Source organism: Ursus maritimus, unplaced genomic scaffold, assembly GCF_017311325.1.
Source record: "Ursus maritimus isolate PB19 unplaced genomic scaffold, ASM1731132v1 scaffold_19, whole genome shotgun sequence".
NCBI lineage: Eukaryota > Metazoa > Chordata > Mammalia > Carnivora > Ursidae > Ursus > Ursus maritimus.
In genome coordinates this window covers 28,379,968-28,396,359 of record NW_024424341.1, presented here as the reverse complement: position 1 = coordinate 28,396,359, position 16,392 = coordinate 28,379,968, and the positions used below count along the sequence as shown (strand labels likewise).

The following is a 16,392-nucleotide window of genomic DNA, read 5'->3' as shown; positions in this document are numbered from 1 at the left end:
GAAACTTGACCACTCTCTCACACCATACACAAAGATAAACTCTAAATGCATGAAAGACCTCGATGTGAGACAGGAATCCATCAAAATCCTAGAGGAGAGCATAGGCAGCAACCTCTATGACATCGGCCACAGCAACCTTTTTCATGACACATCTTCAAAGGCAAGAGAAACAAAAGATAAAATAAACTTGTGGGACTTCGTCAAGATAAAAAGCTTCTGCACAGCCAAGGAAACAGTCAAAAAAACTAAGAGGCAGCCCACGGAACGGGGGAATATATTTGCAAATGACACTACAGATAAAAGACTGGTATCCAAGATCTACAAAGAGCTTCTCCAACTAAATACACGAGAAACAAATAAACAAATCATAAAATGGGCAGAAGATATGAACAGACACTTTTCTACACATACACATTCTTGTCGTGTTCTCTTAGTGTTTACCGTAGACTCTAGGGCCTAGAGAGTGCAATCTGTGTCCTTGATTATATACTGTGGGAGTCATATGGTTCACTGTTAAAACTGTTATAAATCCCTCATTACTGTTGCTTAAAGCAATATTAATTGTCCACATACTTACTCTGTCAGCGCTCTTTATTCCTTCCTGCAGTCCTATGCTTCCATTGCGTCATTTTCCCTCAGCCTAGAGTAGAGCAGCTCTGCTGGCAATGAGTTCTCTCTCTCCGCTTCAGCTTATCTGAAAATGTCTTTAACCTTTTTTAAAATGGGTCTAATTGCATTAAAAAAAATTTTTTTTATTGAGGTGAAATTCACGTAACATAAAATTCACTACTTTCGCTGTTTTTTAAATGTACCATTCAGTGGTTTTTAGTATATCCACAATGCCGTGCAACCATCACCACTATCTGATTCCAGAACATTCCATCACCCCCAAAAGAAACTCCGTACTTTTTAATTCTCCCCCCCCCCATCTCCTGGACACCATTAATATGCTTTTTGTCTCTATGGATTTGCCTATTCTGGATATTTCGTATAAATGCAATCATATAGGTGAGCCTGGCTTCCATAGTTTCTACCGAAAAGTCAGATACAAGTGTTATTGCTCCTTTGAAGATAATATGTCTTTGTCTTCTTTTAAGATTTTTTCTTTCTTTTTGATTTTCAGCAGTTTCATGATGATGTGCCAAGATTCTTTGTGTTTGTCTGCTTGGGGTTCCTGGAACTTCTTGAGTCTATAGGTTGATATCTTTTTTTTTTTTTTAAAGTTGTTATTTATTTATTTGACAGAGAGAGAGCCCCCCAGCGAGAGAGAGAGAGGGGGAACACAAGCAGGGGGAGTGGGAGAGGAAGAAACAGGCTCCCAGAAGAGCAGGGAGCCGGATGCGGGTCTCTATCCCAGGACCCTGGGATCATGCCCTGAGCCGAAGGCAGATGCCTAATGACTGAGCCAACCAGGCGCCTCTACAGGTTGATATCTTTCATCAGTTGGGGGAAATTCAAAGCATGTCTCTTCAATATTGAGCTGCACCATTGTCTTTCTCCTCTCCTTTTGGGATTCTAGTTATATGTGTTAGAACTTTTGACTATGGCCCACGTATCTCTTAACACTGTTCTTTTTTAAAATCTTTTTTCCTTAAAATAAAAAAAAAAACAAAATCAAATCAAATCTTCTTTTCTTTCTGTGCTTCCTTTTGGGTATTTTCTCTTTTTCTAATTTTATTTTATTTTATTTTATTTATTTTTAAAGATTTTATTTGGGATGAGTGGGTGGCTCAGTTGGTTAAGTGTCTGCCTTTGGCTCAGGTCATGATCTCAGGGCCCTTGGATTGAGTCCCGCATGGGGCTTCTTTCTCAGAGGGGAGCCTGCTTCTCCCTCTCTCTCTGCCCCTTCCCCCTGCTTTTGCTCTCTCTCTCTCTCTGACAAATAAATAAAATCTTAAAAAAAATAAAGATTAAAAAATAAAATAAAAAAATAAAGATTTTTATTTATCTATTTAGAGAGATTGAGCAAGCAGGGGGAAGGGCAGAGGGACAGGGAGAGGAAAAGAACACCATGCAGACTCCTCGCCAAGCATGGAGTGCAATACAGGGCTCGATCCCACCACTCCAAGATTACCACCTGAGCCAAAATCAAGAGGTAGATGCCCAACTGACTGAGTCATCCAGGCGCCCCCCTTTTGGATATTTTCTTTTGACCTGTTTCCCTTCAATAATTCTGTCTTCTGCCATATCCAGTCCCATAGATTGAATGTGTCCCCTCCCCCCCAAATTGATTTTGAAATCCTAAGTCAGTTGCTTAACTGACTGAGCCACCCTGGTGCCCCAGAGATAGTCTATTTTATATTGAAAAGTCATTGAGGTCGGGAGACCCAAGTTAGGTCAACCCTCTTCCCACTGGCTTAGGGGTTGTACTAAAATCTAGACTGGCCTGACACAGCCTGAGCTGGCAAGGTTCCCAGATTTCTCTGGGTTTCTTGCTTCTTGGTCATTGTGATTTTAAGATAGGCACATACACTCCTCCCTATCTCCAGAGGCAATCTGTGGCTGGGTTTAGTGTTTCCTCAGTGCAGTCTGAGAGATAGGCAACTGCAGGCTTCTCTTAACAGTTTGTCAATTTCTAGCCTTAAACCAGTTTAAAATTTTTTTTAAAAAACTTTTATTTATTTAAGTAATCTCTACACGCAATGTGGGGCTTGAACTCATGACCCTGAGATCAAGAGTTGCATGCTCTTCCAACTGAAACAGCCAGGCGCTCCTAGCCTTATTTATTTATTTTTTAAGATTTTATTTATTTATCTTAGAGAAAGAGAGCGAGCGAGTGAGCGAGCAGGGGAAGAGCAGAGAGGGAGAGGGAGATAATCAGCACACTTTGCACTGAGCTCAGAGCCCAATCCCAGGACCCTGAGATCACGACCTGAGCCTAAACCAAAAGTCAGCGGCTCAGCTGACTACTGAGCCACCCAGGCACCCCCTTAAACGAATTTAAAATAATCTCCTACTTGTTGTCTGAGCACATGCAGGCCCATTATTGAAAATTAATGGCCCCTAGTGACTTTTCAAGAACTTCTGGTGATGTCTCCAGCCTGTCGACTGACAACTTCCCTATGCCGCATATCCGTTAACCAACACGCACGTTTATCTGGTCTATCCTGGGCTGCCTTAGTCAATGCTAAAGTTTGACAGCAGCCTCAGGACCATTTCACTGCAGTAGCGGGGGATTGTTGGCAGAGATGCCAACATACTGTCATTCCCAGAGACAGAGACCTGCTGTCAGCCATAGTGGGGGGTTTGTACCCCCAGAATATCCTCGGTCTCAGGGGTTCCTTATGGAGTCTCTGAGGCCCCACCTGACTTTTTAAAAGATTTATTTATTTTAGGGGTGCCAGGGTGGCTCAGTCAGTTAAGCGTCTGCCTTCGGCTCAGGTCATGATTTCAGGGTCCTGGGATCCAGCCCTGCCTCCCGCTCCCTGCTGATCGAAGAGTCTGCTTCTCCCTCTCTCTCTGCCCCTTTCCCCCACTCGTGGTCTCTCTCTCACACTCTCTTTCTTAAATACATACATACATACATACATAATAATTAAATACATACATACATAATACATACATACATAAATACATACATAAATAATACATACATACATAAATAATTAAATAAAATCTTTTTTAAAAAAGATTGATTTTAGAGAGAGAGCCTGTGAGAGCGTGCAAGTAGGGGGAGAGGCAGAAGGAGAGAATCTTCAAGCTGACTCCTAGCTGAGCACAAACCTGAGGTGGGGCTTGATCTCACAACCCATGAGATCATGACCTGAGATGCAATCAATGAGTCCGACACCTAACCTGCTGAGCCACCCAGGCCACACACACTTCTTTCCTGACTTTTTAGACTCTAGTTATGTCTGGTCTGATCTTCACTGCCCATTTGTGGGTCAGAACAGAAGAAGTTGCAGTTTTGAACATGGATCACCAGTTGGGATCATATGCCCCTGGCTATCCTCATTCCTCAGTATGCTGTATTGGTAGAGTGGGATAAAAGTGCACCACGGCACTGGGAAGCCCCAAGGACCCTAGTCCCAGGCTGGCAGAGTTCATGCTGGGCAGGTCATTTAACCCTGCTGTGCAGAACTTGTTACCATCTCTGTGCCATTCCTCAGTTGAATTAGAGTCCAACCCAGGCCTGATACAAAGCCAAACGACAGTGGATGTGAAGGTACCATCTCTCCTAAGGAGAGGGAGGGGACACGGGTGTGAAGTGAAACCACCAGTCCCTACCTAATGTGCTGAAGATGCTGCCTGCAGGTCAGCAAAAACCGTTCCCCCAGGCACAGACTTAACCTGAGACCTCAAAGACCTGGTTTGTTATTTTCTTCTCCTCCTTTAAACACGAGGTTAGGTTCTGTTCTACAATCGGGACTCTGGCACAAAAGGCTTCCCTGTTTATTAATATTGGCTACAACTTTTTGAGTTCTAGATTGTGGGCCAGGCAATTTCCTTATTATTTTTTCTAATCTTCACAATTACATTTCACATTAGAGCTCCTCCTTCTCGTCATGGGACAAGAAGAATAAGACTCAGAATGTTAAACGACTTGCCCAGTCTGCAGGGGAGCAAGGCTTATAACCATTACCGGGTCTTTCCTTTTCCCGGAACCTGTGCTCCTAACCATTATTCAAGGCTGCCTTCTTCCCTGGTAAGAAAGATTCTGAGGCAGGGGGAAAGCAGCAGGGAGAGATGCAAGAAGAGGCTCTTAGATTTCGGAATACACCTGACCGTGTAAAGTTCACCTCTACACACAAAGTTTTTTTGTTTTTTCCCCCCAGTCACTAAACACGCGACATACTCCACCGGCCATCTTGGTTGTGGCTATCCCAATTCCCTTTTATTTTTCTGTGACGACAACCAGGGGAATGAAGCAAAGCCGCCCAGCCCAGGCTTTTTAAGGAGCTCCAGCAATTCCCCCGGCAAAGAGCCTCCGGGGCCTAGGGCGTGGGCCATTTCAGGCGCAGCGTCTTCCAGGGCTCGGCTCCCCGCTCGCGGGTCGGCGCCGGACGGGGAGGGGCTCGGGCTGGCCCCGCCGGGCCCCGCCCGCGTCCCCGCCCCCTCATTTAAATACGCGGCGCCGGCGGGTGCGTCGAGCTCGCCGCGGACCCAAGATGGCGGCGTGTGGACGTGTACGGAGGATGTTCCGCTTGTCGGCGGCGCTGCAGCTGCTGCTGCTCGCGGCGGCCGGGGCCCAGAAACTCCCGGGCCAGGGCGGCCACAGCCAGGGCCAGGGCCCGGGGGCCAACTTTCCGTCCTTTGTAGGGCAGACTGGAGGCGGCGGGCCGGCGGGTCAGCCGCTGCTCCAGCTGCCTCAGTCACCTCAGCTCCAGCACCAGCAGCAGCAGCCGCAGCAACCGCCGCAGCCGCCGCAGCCGCCTTTCCCGGCGGGTGGGCCTCCGGCCCGGCGGGGAGGAGCGGGGCCAGGCGGGGCTGGCGGGGGCTGGAAGCTGGCGGAGGAAGAGTCCTGCAGGGAGGACGTGACCCGTGTGTGTCCCAAGCACACCTGGAGCAACAACCTGGCGGTGCTGGAGTGCCTGCAGGACGTGAGGGAGGTGAGGAGGCGGGACGGGGCCGGGAGGGCCAGGCCTGGTGCGGGCCCGAGGGTGTTGCCGGCCTTGGAAGCCGCTGACGCCGGTCCGCTGCTTCTCTCTCCCCTCCTCTGTGCTTTGCTCGCTCCTTCCCTCCCCGTCCGTAACTAGCTCCCCGGCGCATTCCGAGAAGAGGACCCCACCCCCCATCCCTCATTCCCTCCCTGGTGCGGGGGTCTGGGACTCAGACCCTGGCTCCTGGCCGCTGTCTGCGAAGGCCCAGAGCGTGTTTATGTTTGCTCCGGTCTTTTGTGTGATGCTCTTAAGCACAGTAGCTCCTCGCCGAAGACCTGCTTAGAATTTGGCTATTTGTTTCGACTTGGACAGTTCGTAGCAGCCGTTTTAAACATGAAAAAATGGTTGGCGTACTTAAGCTGTTAAGAAATGGTCTGTTTATTGGCAGTAGATAAGGTTTGTTTAGGTAACTCAGGTTCTGTTCTGATGTGTATTGTAGTCAATACCGAATTTACCGTCTTTACCCCATTCTTTTATAATTCTCAAATTCCTCTTATCAATAGGATGTTGAAACTAATGTATGTCTTTTTTTTTTCTTAATTTCTTTTGATCAATTTGTAGTGAATCTCAAGTTTAAGCTATTACTCCAAGTAAATTAGCGTCCCAAAGCTTGGAAAGTTGGGACAGCAGTCGAAGCTGTAATACCTATACAGTGTTTGTGACTGGGTTGTGGGATCTTGCCTTTCTGACGTCTGAATATGATTTTAGTAGTCTCTTTTAATGAAGTCTAGATTTGATATTCTTTAATGTGAGTCAGTTAACTGACATGTCTTCTCTAGATTTAATATTGCAGACATATTTGACAATTCTCAAAGTTTGGGAGCAAATCTGCTAGGGTTGTGGGTTTTGTGTTGTTGTTTTTTGTTTGTTTGTTTTTAAGGTTTAGCTGTATAGAATTAGACCTAAAGGTTGACAAATAGAATGAAACTGCTGCTTGATACAGTTTTGTTTGGGAAATTGTATCATCAGAATTGTCTAAGGTGTTCATGATCATGGGAAGATCACTGGTTTGTAGAAAATTGCTAGTCTTGGCAGTACGCCCCCCAACCCACCCCCCCCATCCCACTGTGATACCTGCTCTAGTATTCTGTACAGAGTAATTCACAAGAGGAAAAGACATACATAATCAGAAGACAGAGAGAAAGGAAATTACCTGAGCTAACAGAAATGGTGGGGCCGCAGATGACTTCTCATCTACAACTTGAAGACTAGAAGGAAAATCCATTGTTATTCTTTATTCTTCAGCTACTTTTCTAGTAGATACAGCTGGGATTCTTAATTGTCAGGCTTTTTGGAATTGTCTGTTTGGTCTTTGAGGATGTATAATTGATGTTGTTCCCTCAGAGTAAGACCCTAATATTGGTGACCACTTTCTTAGTGGTTTGTGGCAGAAATAGGATGTTATTAGGGAAAGTGGCAGAAAGTGGCCCATGCTTGGAGTACACGTCTCTTTCTTTGTGTGCATTAGGGACATTTGAAAACCTCCACACTCAGGAGCAGGCTTTCTTTGTTGTGCAGAAGTGTGTAGCAGCATATGTAATCCATAAATAACAGATTTGACCACTTTTGGAGTCTGTTTAATTTTCTGCGTACTGTCTTGCATTACTTAGTGCAAAGAACCTGGCTTGAAAATGGAGTCCCTGCTCCACATTTGACTGTAAGAATCTCAGCAAAGATACTGTTTCAGTAACTAAGTTTTTCCTCCTTAATGGAGATGATGTATAAACTCTTTGAGGGTAGTTACTGGGTCGTCTATTTCCTTTGTAACTTTCCAGAGTACCTGATTCAGTGCTGAGACTCAGTAAATATTGCCAACACATTGAGGATGAATAAACTAATGAAGTCAGTTTTATGCTCCAGAGGAAGAAAAAGTGTCATGTAAATTGGAGGGGGCTATTCTGGGGAGCAGGGCTTTCCAAATTTACATTTTAGTTAATTTTCCTCTAATTTTATATACATAAAAGTTGCAAAAAGAATACCATGAACAACTGTGTATATTTTTCGGGAGGTCCAACTATTTTCTCTTTTCTTTTCTTTCTTTCTTCCTTTCTTTCTTTCAAGATTTTATTTATTTATTTATTTATTTGACAGAGAGAGAGTCAGCCAGCGAGAGAGGGAACACAAGCAGAGGGAGTGGGAGAGGGAGAAGCAGGCTCCCAGCGGAGGAGCCTGATGTGGGGCTCGATCCCGCGGCTCCGGGACCACGCCCTGAGCCGAAGGCAGACGCTTAACGACTGCGCCACCCAGGCGCCCCTCTTTCTTTCTTTTTTTTAATTTTTAAGTAGGCTCCATACCCAACGGGGGGCTCAAACTCACAACCCTGAGATCAAGAGTTGCATGCTCTAGGGACCGAGCCTGCCAAGCTTCTGGAGATGGAGCTATTTTTAAACTACTTTTTCTTTACTTTAAAGACAGCAAAAGAACATTTTAATCCACTTAGTTTGAGAATTAGTTAAATCTGATTTATGTGTTTGAAAGAGCATACCTGAATTAAAGAAACTGCCTAGGCACTCTTGAAGTGAAATTATGGAACATGTTTTGTATTTGCTTTTGGTAAGAAGTACTATTTGATAGGAAGTTGATATAATGTGCTGCTTTATCCCTTTGGGTTTTCTTTGGTTTTTTTTTTTGTTTCCTTCTTTATCCTTTTGGATACAGATTTGGAGAAGACTGTTTTCTGTGTACTTGCTATTAGAATTATGGAAAGGCAAAGTATTGTGAGTATTTAAATGGTAGTAAACATTTTTATTTTGAAACAGCATGGGGGTATATAGTGTTAAGTCTTAAGCTCAAATATTTTAAGATTTTCTTTATTGTAGTGTTCAAGGTTATGTGGTAATTCACTTACAAACTTGATTTGAAGATATTTTAAAATAATTTCTACTGATACTTTCAGTTTGTCTAATGTATCATATGCCAACAAATTAAATATCTAACTGTAAACTACAGTAAACCTGCATATAGACTATAGGTCACAGCTTTTCCTCAGTCACTTTGGCTGCTATTTTGAAGGTTATGTGTTATGTGAGGGATTTTTTTTTTTTTTTGAACCCTGTCAGATGAGTCATGCTTTTTAAAAGGTCAAGTATACCCAGTGGGTCCACTATTAAATAGTACATGTAATGGTAGTAATGACGGGATAGTAGTCCTGGTTGTGTGTGTGTGTATGTTATATGTGTTATGTATACTTATGTATGTTAGGTTACATACATATGTATACATATAGAACTAGTAGTAGTGCTAGTCATAAAAAATAGAACAAGAATATATAAAAGGGAAAAGGAAAAATGTACCCTGGGCTATTCTACCAGGTAGAGGAATAATAATACCAAAGAAAGAGAGGTACTGCTTTGTAGTTAATATTTAATAAAGAGATAAAACATGCTTTATGTTGAGAGTAATTTTAAAATACTTTATATATTTTTGGCTGAAATGACTGGTATTATCTTGTGTTTAGAAGTTTTAGATGGGGGGCGCCTGAGTGGCTCAGTCCTTAAGTGTCTGCCTTTGGCTCAGGGCATGATCCCAGAGTTCTGGGATCGAGCCCCATATCAGGCTCCACTGCTGGGAGCCTGCTTCTTCCTCTCCCACTCCCCCTGCTTGTGTTCCCTCTCTCGCTGCCTCTCTCTCTGTCAAATAAATAAATAAAATCTTTTTTTTTTTTTTTTTTTAAAGAAGTTTCAGATGGAGACATTGGTTTCTTGGGAAAAGTTTATTACTGAAGTGCATAGTTTTTCTTAGGGTTTTTTTTTTTAATGTTTGTTTTTGTTAGGTTTTTTTATTTTTTTAACATTTTTATTTTTATTTTTTTAAGATTTTATTTATTTGGGAGAAAGAGATAGCAAGAAAGAGCAAGAGTGGGGAAGAGAGTGGAAAAGCCCCCGATGCGGGCAGGGCTCGATCCCAGAATCCTGGGATCTTGACCTGAGCAGAAGGCAGATGCTTAAATGACTGAGCCACCCTGGCGCCCCTGTTTTTGTTAGGTTTTAAAACAAAAAACTTTCTAATATGGAACATTTCAAGCATGCACAGAAGTGAATAGTATGGTGATTCTCCATGGATACATCACCCAGCTTCAACTATCTCTACGTTTTTTGTTCATTTGGCACAGGAGTTGGGAGACTGGCATATTTTAAAGCAAGTCCCAGACATATATCATTTCACTTTCTTTCTTTTTTTCCATTTCACTTTCTAGCTACCTCATTGTGTTTCTTTGATAAGGACTTCAAAAAATAAAACAAATGCAGATATTTAAGATGTACTATTTTACATATTAAACAACAATTAACATTTAAACATTACAGACTGTTGGGGCGCCTGGGTGGCGCAGTGGTTAAGCGTCTGCCTTCGGCTCAGGGCGTGATCCCGGCGTTCTGGGATCGAGCCCCGCATCAGGCTCCTCCACTGGGAGCCTGCTTCTTCCTCTCCCACTCCCCCTGCTTGTGTTCCCTCTCTCGCTGGCTGTCTCTCTCTGTCAAATAAATAAATAAATAAAATCTTAAAAAAAAAATAAAAATAAAAATTTTTTAAAAAAATAAATAAACATTACAGACTGTAAACCCACTTTCAAACTCCATGTGAGCATTTTTATTACTCTATTCTTTAAATTTTTTTTTTATTTTTGAAGATTTTTATTTTTCAGTAATCTCTACACCCAACATGGGGCTCGAACTTACAACCCCGAGATCAAGAGTCTCACACTTTTTCAGCTGAGGCAGCCAGGTGCTTCTACTCTGTTCTTAACCTTCCATTTAACAGTACAAGATCATGTTTTGCACCATCTATATTATCTCATTTAATATTCTGGGTAGTCCTGTGAGGGTGAACGTCTTATTACCTTAGTTGAGAAATAGGCTCAGAGAGATGAAGTAATTTGTCTGATGTTATGTCCTAAGTGGTAGACCTGGTATTCAGCATGTTCTCTTTGACTTCAAAGTCATACACTTTGCAATCCACCATGGATGGTTGCAGCTAGGGAAATTAGTATGTGACTGTTGAGAATGCCAGGTTCAGAAATGGACACAAAATGAAAAGAGTTGCCTGGAATTAGAATCCTCTATTTCTTTACTACCGAGAACAATTGGGTAGCAACAGCTCCCATGCACTCGAATATTGTAGATTTCTCAGGGAGACAGACCAGCATTATTAAACAAAGTTAATTTAATTTCTAGTTTGAGCCCATCATGAGCAGAATTTCTGCTTAATGAAAAGATTTTCAAATCCCATCTTACCTGAAGCAGGATTTGTACTAGTATAATGGAAGAATTTAGATATATTTCCCTACTGTTGGTACTGAATCCGTGGAACAGCACAAAGAGTGAGCTAGGACTAGAGCTGGCACTGCCATTAGCTAACCATATGACTGGGCAGGTCTTTTTACCACTTTGAGTTCTGGTTTCCTGATGTACTAAATGAGAGGTTTGGGTAATAGTACAGTTTCCAAAGACTTATTTATTAGAGAAGGCACGAGCACAAGCAGGAGGGAGGAACACAGGGAGAGTCTTAAGCAGACTTTGCTCTGAGCACAGAGCCCTACATGGGGCTTGGTCTCACAACCCTGAGATCATGACTGAGCGGAAGCCAAGAGTTGGATGCTTAACCGACTGCACTGCCCAGGCACCCAGTAAGATCCCTGTTATTTAACTTGTACAAGTTTCCTATATTCTCTATGTATATGTTGTATAGTTTTTAGGATTTATAAGTATACCATCTCCTGATTCCTCATTCATTCATGGATGGAAATAGTGATAGGACTAATGCAAATGGCAATTAATCCAAACGTTGTTTGGCTTTAGGATATGCTACGATTGTTTTGTTTGAGCCAACGTGGAATTTCCTCCAGTGCTAACTCTCAGTGGTTGGAAGCAATCTAACCACAAAATCAAGGCATTATTGATCTTTTATTATGAAAGAACACTAGTGCTTTAAGACACTACCACTGCTTATAGTTGGTTTGATAAATGAGATTGTGATCAAGAAACAGTTATATAAGAGAGTGTTAATCCCTTGGTGCCATCCAGACAGTAAATTGTTCAGGGCAATGAAAAGAGCACAAAATTAGGATTTAGACTTGAATAGAATCCGGCTTTGCTACTCTTAGCTTAAAAGTTTTTTTCTCCCTTAAGTTGTGACTGTTCAACCATGTCATAAGTAAAGATATACATGAATTCTTGAGTTTGATGTGCTACTTATATTTTTCTAATATACATCAAACAAAATATATGGCCATTAAAGTATACAGTACTAACACCATCTGAAATTATCTTTCTTACCTTCTATGGTACCTGCTTTGGAAAATACCAGGACTGGATTATCTCTTAAGATCCTTCTAGCTTTGATACTTCGTGATTCTGTGATCTGTAAGAATACAGTTATGTGCAAGAGAATGAAAAAAGCACAGGTGAAAAGGGGAGATACTTTAAAAAATTTAGGGGGTTGTACCAACTAAAATAGAGTTTGAGAATTTTTTCAGAGTCCAGATTATAAAGGGTCTTAGATGTACCACTAGCTTGTTCTCCAAGTAAAGCCCAGAAATGGGATGTGTTTTTATTCCAACCTCAGATAAAAATACTGATTGAGAGTTACTTGTAAAATTCCACTGTCATTGATGAGAAATACTTTTCTAAGAAGTCTGTTAATAGAGTGCTTAATAGTGTATAGTTGCTTAATAATTCATTGTTCTTTGGAAGAAAATAAAAATACTTGAACAGTCCAAAAGATGAAATGGTACATTTCTCTTCTGTACATTTCTCCTAATGTGTTCAAAACCAATTTAGTCAGCAACAATCAAAAAAAAAAAAAAATCTTCACCTGTTTATATAAGATACTTAAATATTTGAAAACTAAGCAGTTAAAATGGCTTATAGGATGTCATGCAAATTAATTTTTCTTCCTTAAGCAAACATTTATTGAATACCTACTATGTGTAAGACACTGTGCTTAGTGTTAGATGATATAAATACATGATACTAGTTAGCATTTATTGAAGGCTTTCTGTGTGCCCTGTGCTAAGGGACCAGATGTTTTCTAGGCACTATATCTCATTTAATCCTATTAGAGATATATTATTATTATTATTACTATTATTATTATTATTTAGTGAGGAGACTGCCTCAGGGCCAGTAAGTGGTAGAATTAAGATTTGAAAGCAAGTCTGTCCAACTACAAAATAGCTCATTCCTCTTCGATCCCTGTGGTAGTCCAGTGTGGTAGTCACCAGCTCTATGTAGCTGTTGAGCATTTGAAACATGAATAGTCTGAATTGGGATGTGCTGTGAGTGTAAAAGACACACTTCATTTTTAAAGACTTGGTACAAAAAAAACAAGTGTAAGATATCTCATTAATTTTTTATATTGATTACATGTTTAAATGGCATTATTTTGGATATATTGAGTTAAATACATTATTAAAGTCAATTTTACTTTTTATTTTTTTATATGACTACTAGAAAACATAAATAATAGATGTGGTTTACATTTGATTTCTAATGGACAGCACCGATCTGGAAGAAGAAAAAGAGATCTTTACTAAAAATTATTAATATAAGTTATAAAATAGTAAGTACCATAAACGAAGGATAAATGAAGTGCTAGGGCATATGCTAGAGGAAGTGGTTGGGAGGATCAGAAAAAAGCTTGTGAGTACTTTCCATTCTTCTTAAGTTGATTGTTCATATCATGAAATTCTTTTTTTTTTTTTTTGGAAGATTTTATTTTTCCGTAATCTCTGCACCCACCGTGGGTCTTGAATACCACCCTGAGATCAGGAGTTGCATGCTGTACTGACTGAGCCAGCCAGGCGCTCCCATATCATGAAATTCTTAATTTAGCTACCTTAAAATGCCTCCTGATCTGGCATCATCCCCATGCCTAATTTATGAGTTGTAAGGGGTGCTCCTTCAACTTGAAAAGAGCAATACTCATAAAACCGGAAGTCAGTAAGTGGTTCAGCTTTATTTGGTTGACTTATAGAAATTGGAAACTTAGAAAGGAATCTCAAGTGATGGCCCTCAGAACTGTGCCAGTTGCTAACTCTTGTATCTGCATTAAAATAGAGTGTGGAGGAACAAGAAGTGTGGACTGGAATCTAAAAACAATGAATTAAGAGAACCAGGCATCTATTTTTATTCAGCTTTAATAATTTTACTGAAATTAGAAAATTATGTTAGATTGATTGCATAGTATTTATAGTACGTTCTCCTAACGAAGACTTGAGTAACATGTATAACTCTGTAGGGGGAGGAGTCAGTGAAAACGGGTACTATCCTGAATTCCTGGATCTATACACTTGTAAAATAGAACAAACTCTTAAATTGTTTTTGTGTTCCTTAAAAATAACAAATGCGATATATATTTAGGATGATAAGTAAGATAAACAGTGAATTGAAATGATGTGGGAGAAAAATTAACTAGGAGAATGTGCATACAAGCTATAAATCAATTCAAATGCAAAGTAACAACAAGAAAGAAGGAAAGAAAAAAAATAATGATTAAAGAAAAATACAGAAGGTATCCAGGAAGGTTTCTTTTGTAACTTAAGTTTAAACTAGAAAGAGCCTGCAAGTCAACAGAATCCCCAAAGTTCCTGCACTGTCCAAATCAGTTTTATAATGTGATAAATAATTGAAGTGGACAGAAACTTCAAGGAGGAAGAAGGGGATGTAGTGGAGGGTTTTAATCATGAACAAATCTGCCTTCTGTTAATTAGTACCATCTACTGAGCACACCTATTTAATACAAGAAATAAAAATCAGAATTACAGTCCTGGATTCAAATCCCAGCTCACTTACCACTTACTGTGACCTTGGACAAATTACTCTTTTCAACCTTCAATTTTCTTATCTATAAAACTGAGATATGAAACCCACTCCCACAGGGTTATGGTGAGGATAAAATTTTTTAAAATATGTAGACCATGCATCAAATTGCATTTGCCCATAAATGGTCTTTCCTTTCCCTTTCTCTTTGTTGTTGCAGATGAAATCATTCAAGATAAGGTTTTGTGTTCACTGTGTTAAGAGAAATGTGAAGTGAATGTAATATGCCACACCTTTTATATAATAACTTCCTAGACTCCTTAGTGAAAACTTTAGTTGAACTTATTTGAAGAGTAAGGTTAAGAACATTTATAGTCTTTTTTTTTTTTTTTTTTTTTTTTTTTTTTTTTAGTTTTCTTTCAGGAATTTTTTTTTTTTTTAAGTAATATTTACACGCAATGTGGGGCTTGAACTCACGACCCTGAGATCAGTAGTCGGATGCTCTTCTGACTGAGCCAGCCAGGCGCCCTGAGAACATTTAGAGTCTTTACTGAGTATTTAAAATGTGTGCACTTTGAGATTATGGAGTGCAAAGGAGTGAATTCTCTGGGTAAAGGAATTCAGTTCTGCCAAATGTTCTTTAATTCTCTTGGCCTAAATGATGCCTAAATTTGGAATATACAGCCTGTCAGACAAAGGAAAGTCCCGTTCTTAAATAGAAGAGGAAAAGAATTAGTTCTTCTATTCTGAAGACAGCATTACTTAACGCAGATCCTCCCTCTGTAGAATGAAATGACTAAGAACACAGTTTTTTATTAGTTGAGAAAAAGAAGGCATTGATTCTTTTTCCCTATTTTATAAAACCAGATAAATATAAAAATCACTGAAATTTTCCTGAAAATTGGCAGCTTTTCAGAGGGAAAGTAATATGTCAGGACTTTGATATTCTTAAGGTTGGAACATTCTCTGGGCTATGAGCAATCTATATTAAAATATAAATACAAAAATTAATCATACATTAAGGATAGTACAAAGTATTTACAGAATGCAAGCCTTCTTTCTGAGGTAATTAGGTAGCAGAGTTAGTTTTGAATAGTTCTGACACAGTTAAAATTCTACAGTCTCATATTATTAAAACTGATTTGATCTATTGGGACCTCACTGTTTGCCATGTGTATTGATAAAAGTTTTTGGTGTGTCTGGTTGTTGTTGTTTTATTATTATAAGAAGTTTCAAGAAATTATACTATTGTATATTGATTTCCACCTTGAAAGTGTATCTAAAATAGGAGAAATTAGAACAGTGAGAACAGAAATCAGAAGAGATTGGTGTGATTCTTTCCCTTCTTATGGAGACAGATTTACATTCTTTAGTGCCATGATCTCTGCCTCCTCCTCCAGCTCTGCCTCCTGCTAGCTCATGCAACATCCTGCTGTTCCGTGTCCCCCACTCTCCCCATAGGTGGTGTAGTGGTACAGGCTTCCAGAGAGCATCACCTTACAGCTTGTGAGTTTACAGAGTTTTTGTGTAAATAATATTTGTTGGTAAAGATTTTATATTCAGTGATTTGGGAATTTTCTGCACCAGCATATTGTTCACTATCTTTCCCTTTGTATAACCCAGTGTCCCTCTCCCACTCCAGCTCTTCTTTAGGCATTGTTTTCTGGCCACATTGTTTTTATTAGATTGAATGAAGAATTACCAATATTTGGTAATATTTGACTTAGAAAAGCAGCAGTTTCATATGGTTCAACCTAATAGTTAAGATTTTGAGTAAATAATATCCGCCATTTGCAGCAATTCCATTGTTTACTTTTTTGTATCATCTTGAAATCAACAGTTAAGAGTGAGGAGATAGGATGAATTTGTCATTTTAGTGGAGAGCTTCATCTTGGGAGTCTCCCTGAGATGTTTTTCCCCTGAGCTTTTTACTTGGTTTATCTGCCCCCAGGACCAAAAGAAGACAACCAGTCTAGGTTATTTTAAACGTGTACTCATCATTTGTAAAGTATTTACTGAGCACTTACTGTATGGGT

The 16,392-nt window shown here is 40.3% G+C and overlaps 1 protein-coding gene across 1 annotated transcript in view; it reads left to right on the top strand.

Annotated features, from left to right (window-relative positions):
• Positions 1 to 5,108: 5,108 nt before the first annotated feature.
• The window catches only part of GLG1 (golgi glycoprotein 1), a 146,933-nt gene continuing 135,649 nt past the window's right edge, over positions 5,109 to 16,392 (top strand). Inside the window, exon 1 of the mRNA XM_040633580.1 lies at positions 5,109 to 5,549. Coding sequence (XP_040489514.1) covers positions 5,109 to 5,549 — 441 coding nt within the window. The remainder of the gene's footprint in view (positions 5,550 to 16,392) is intronic.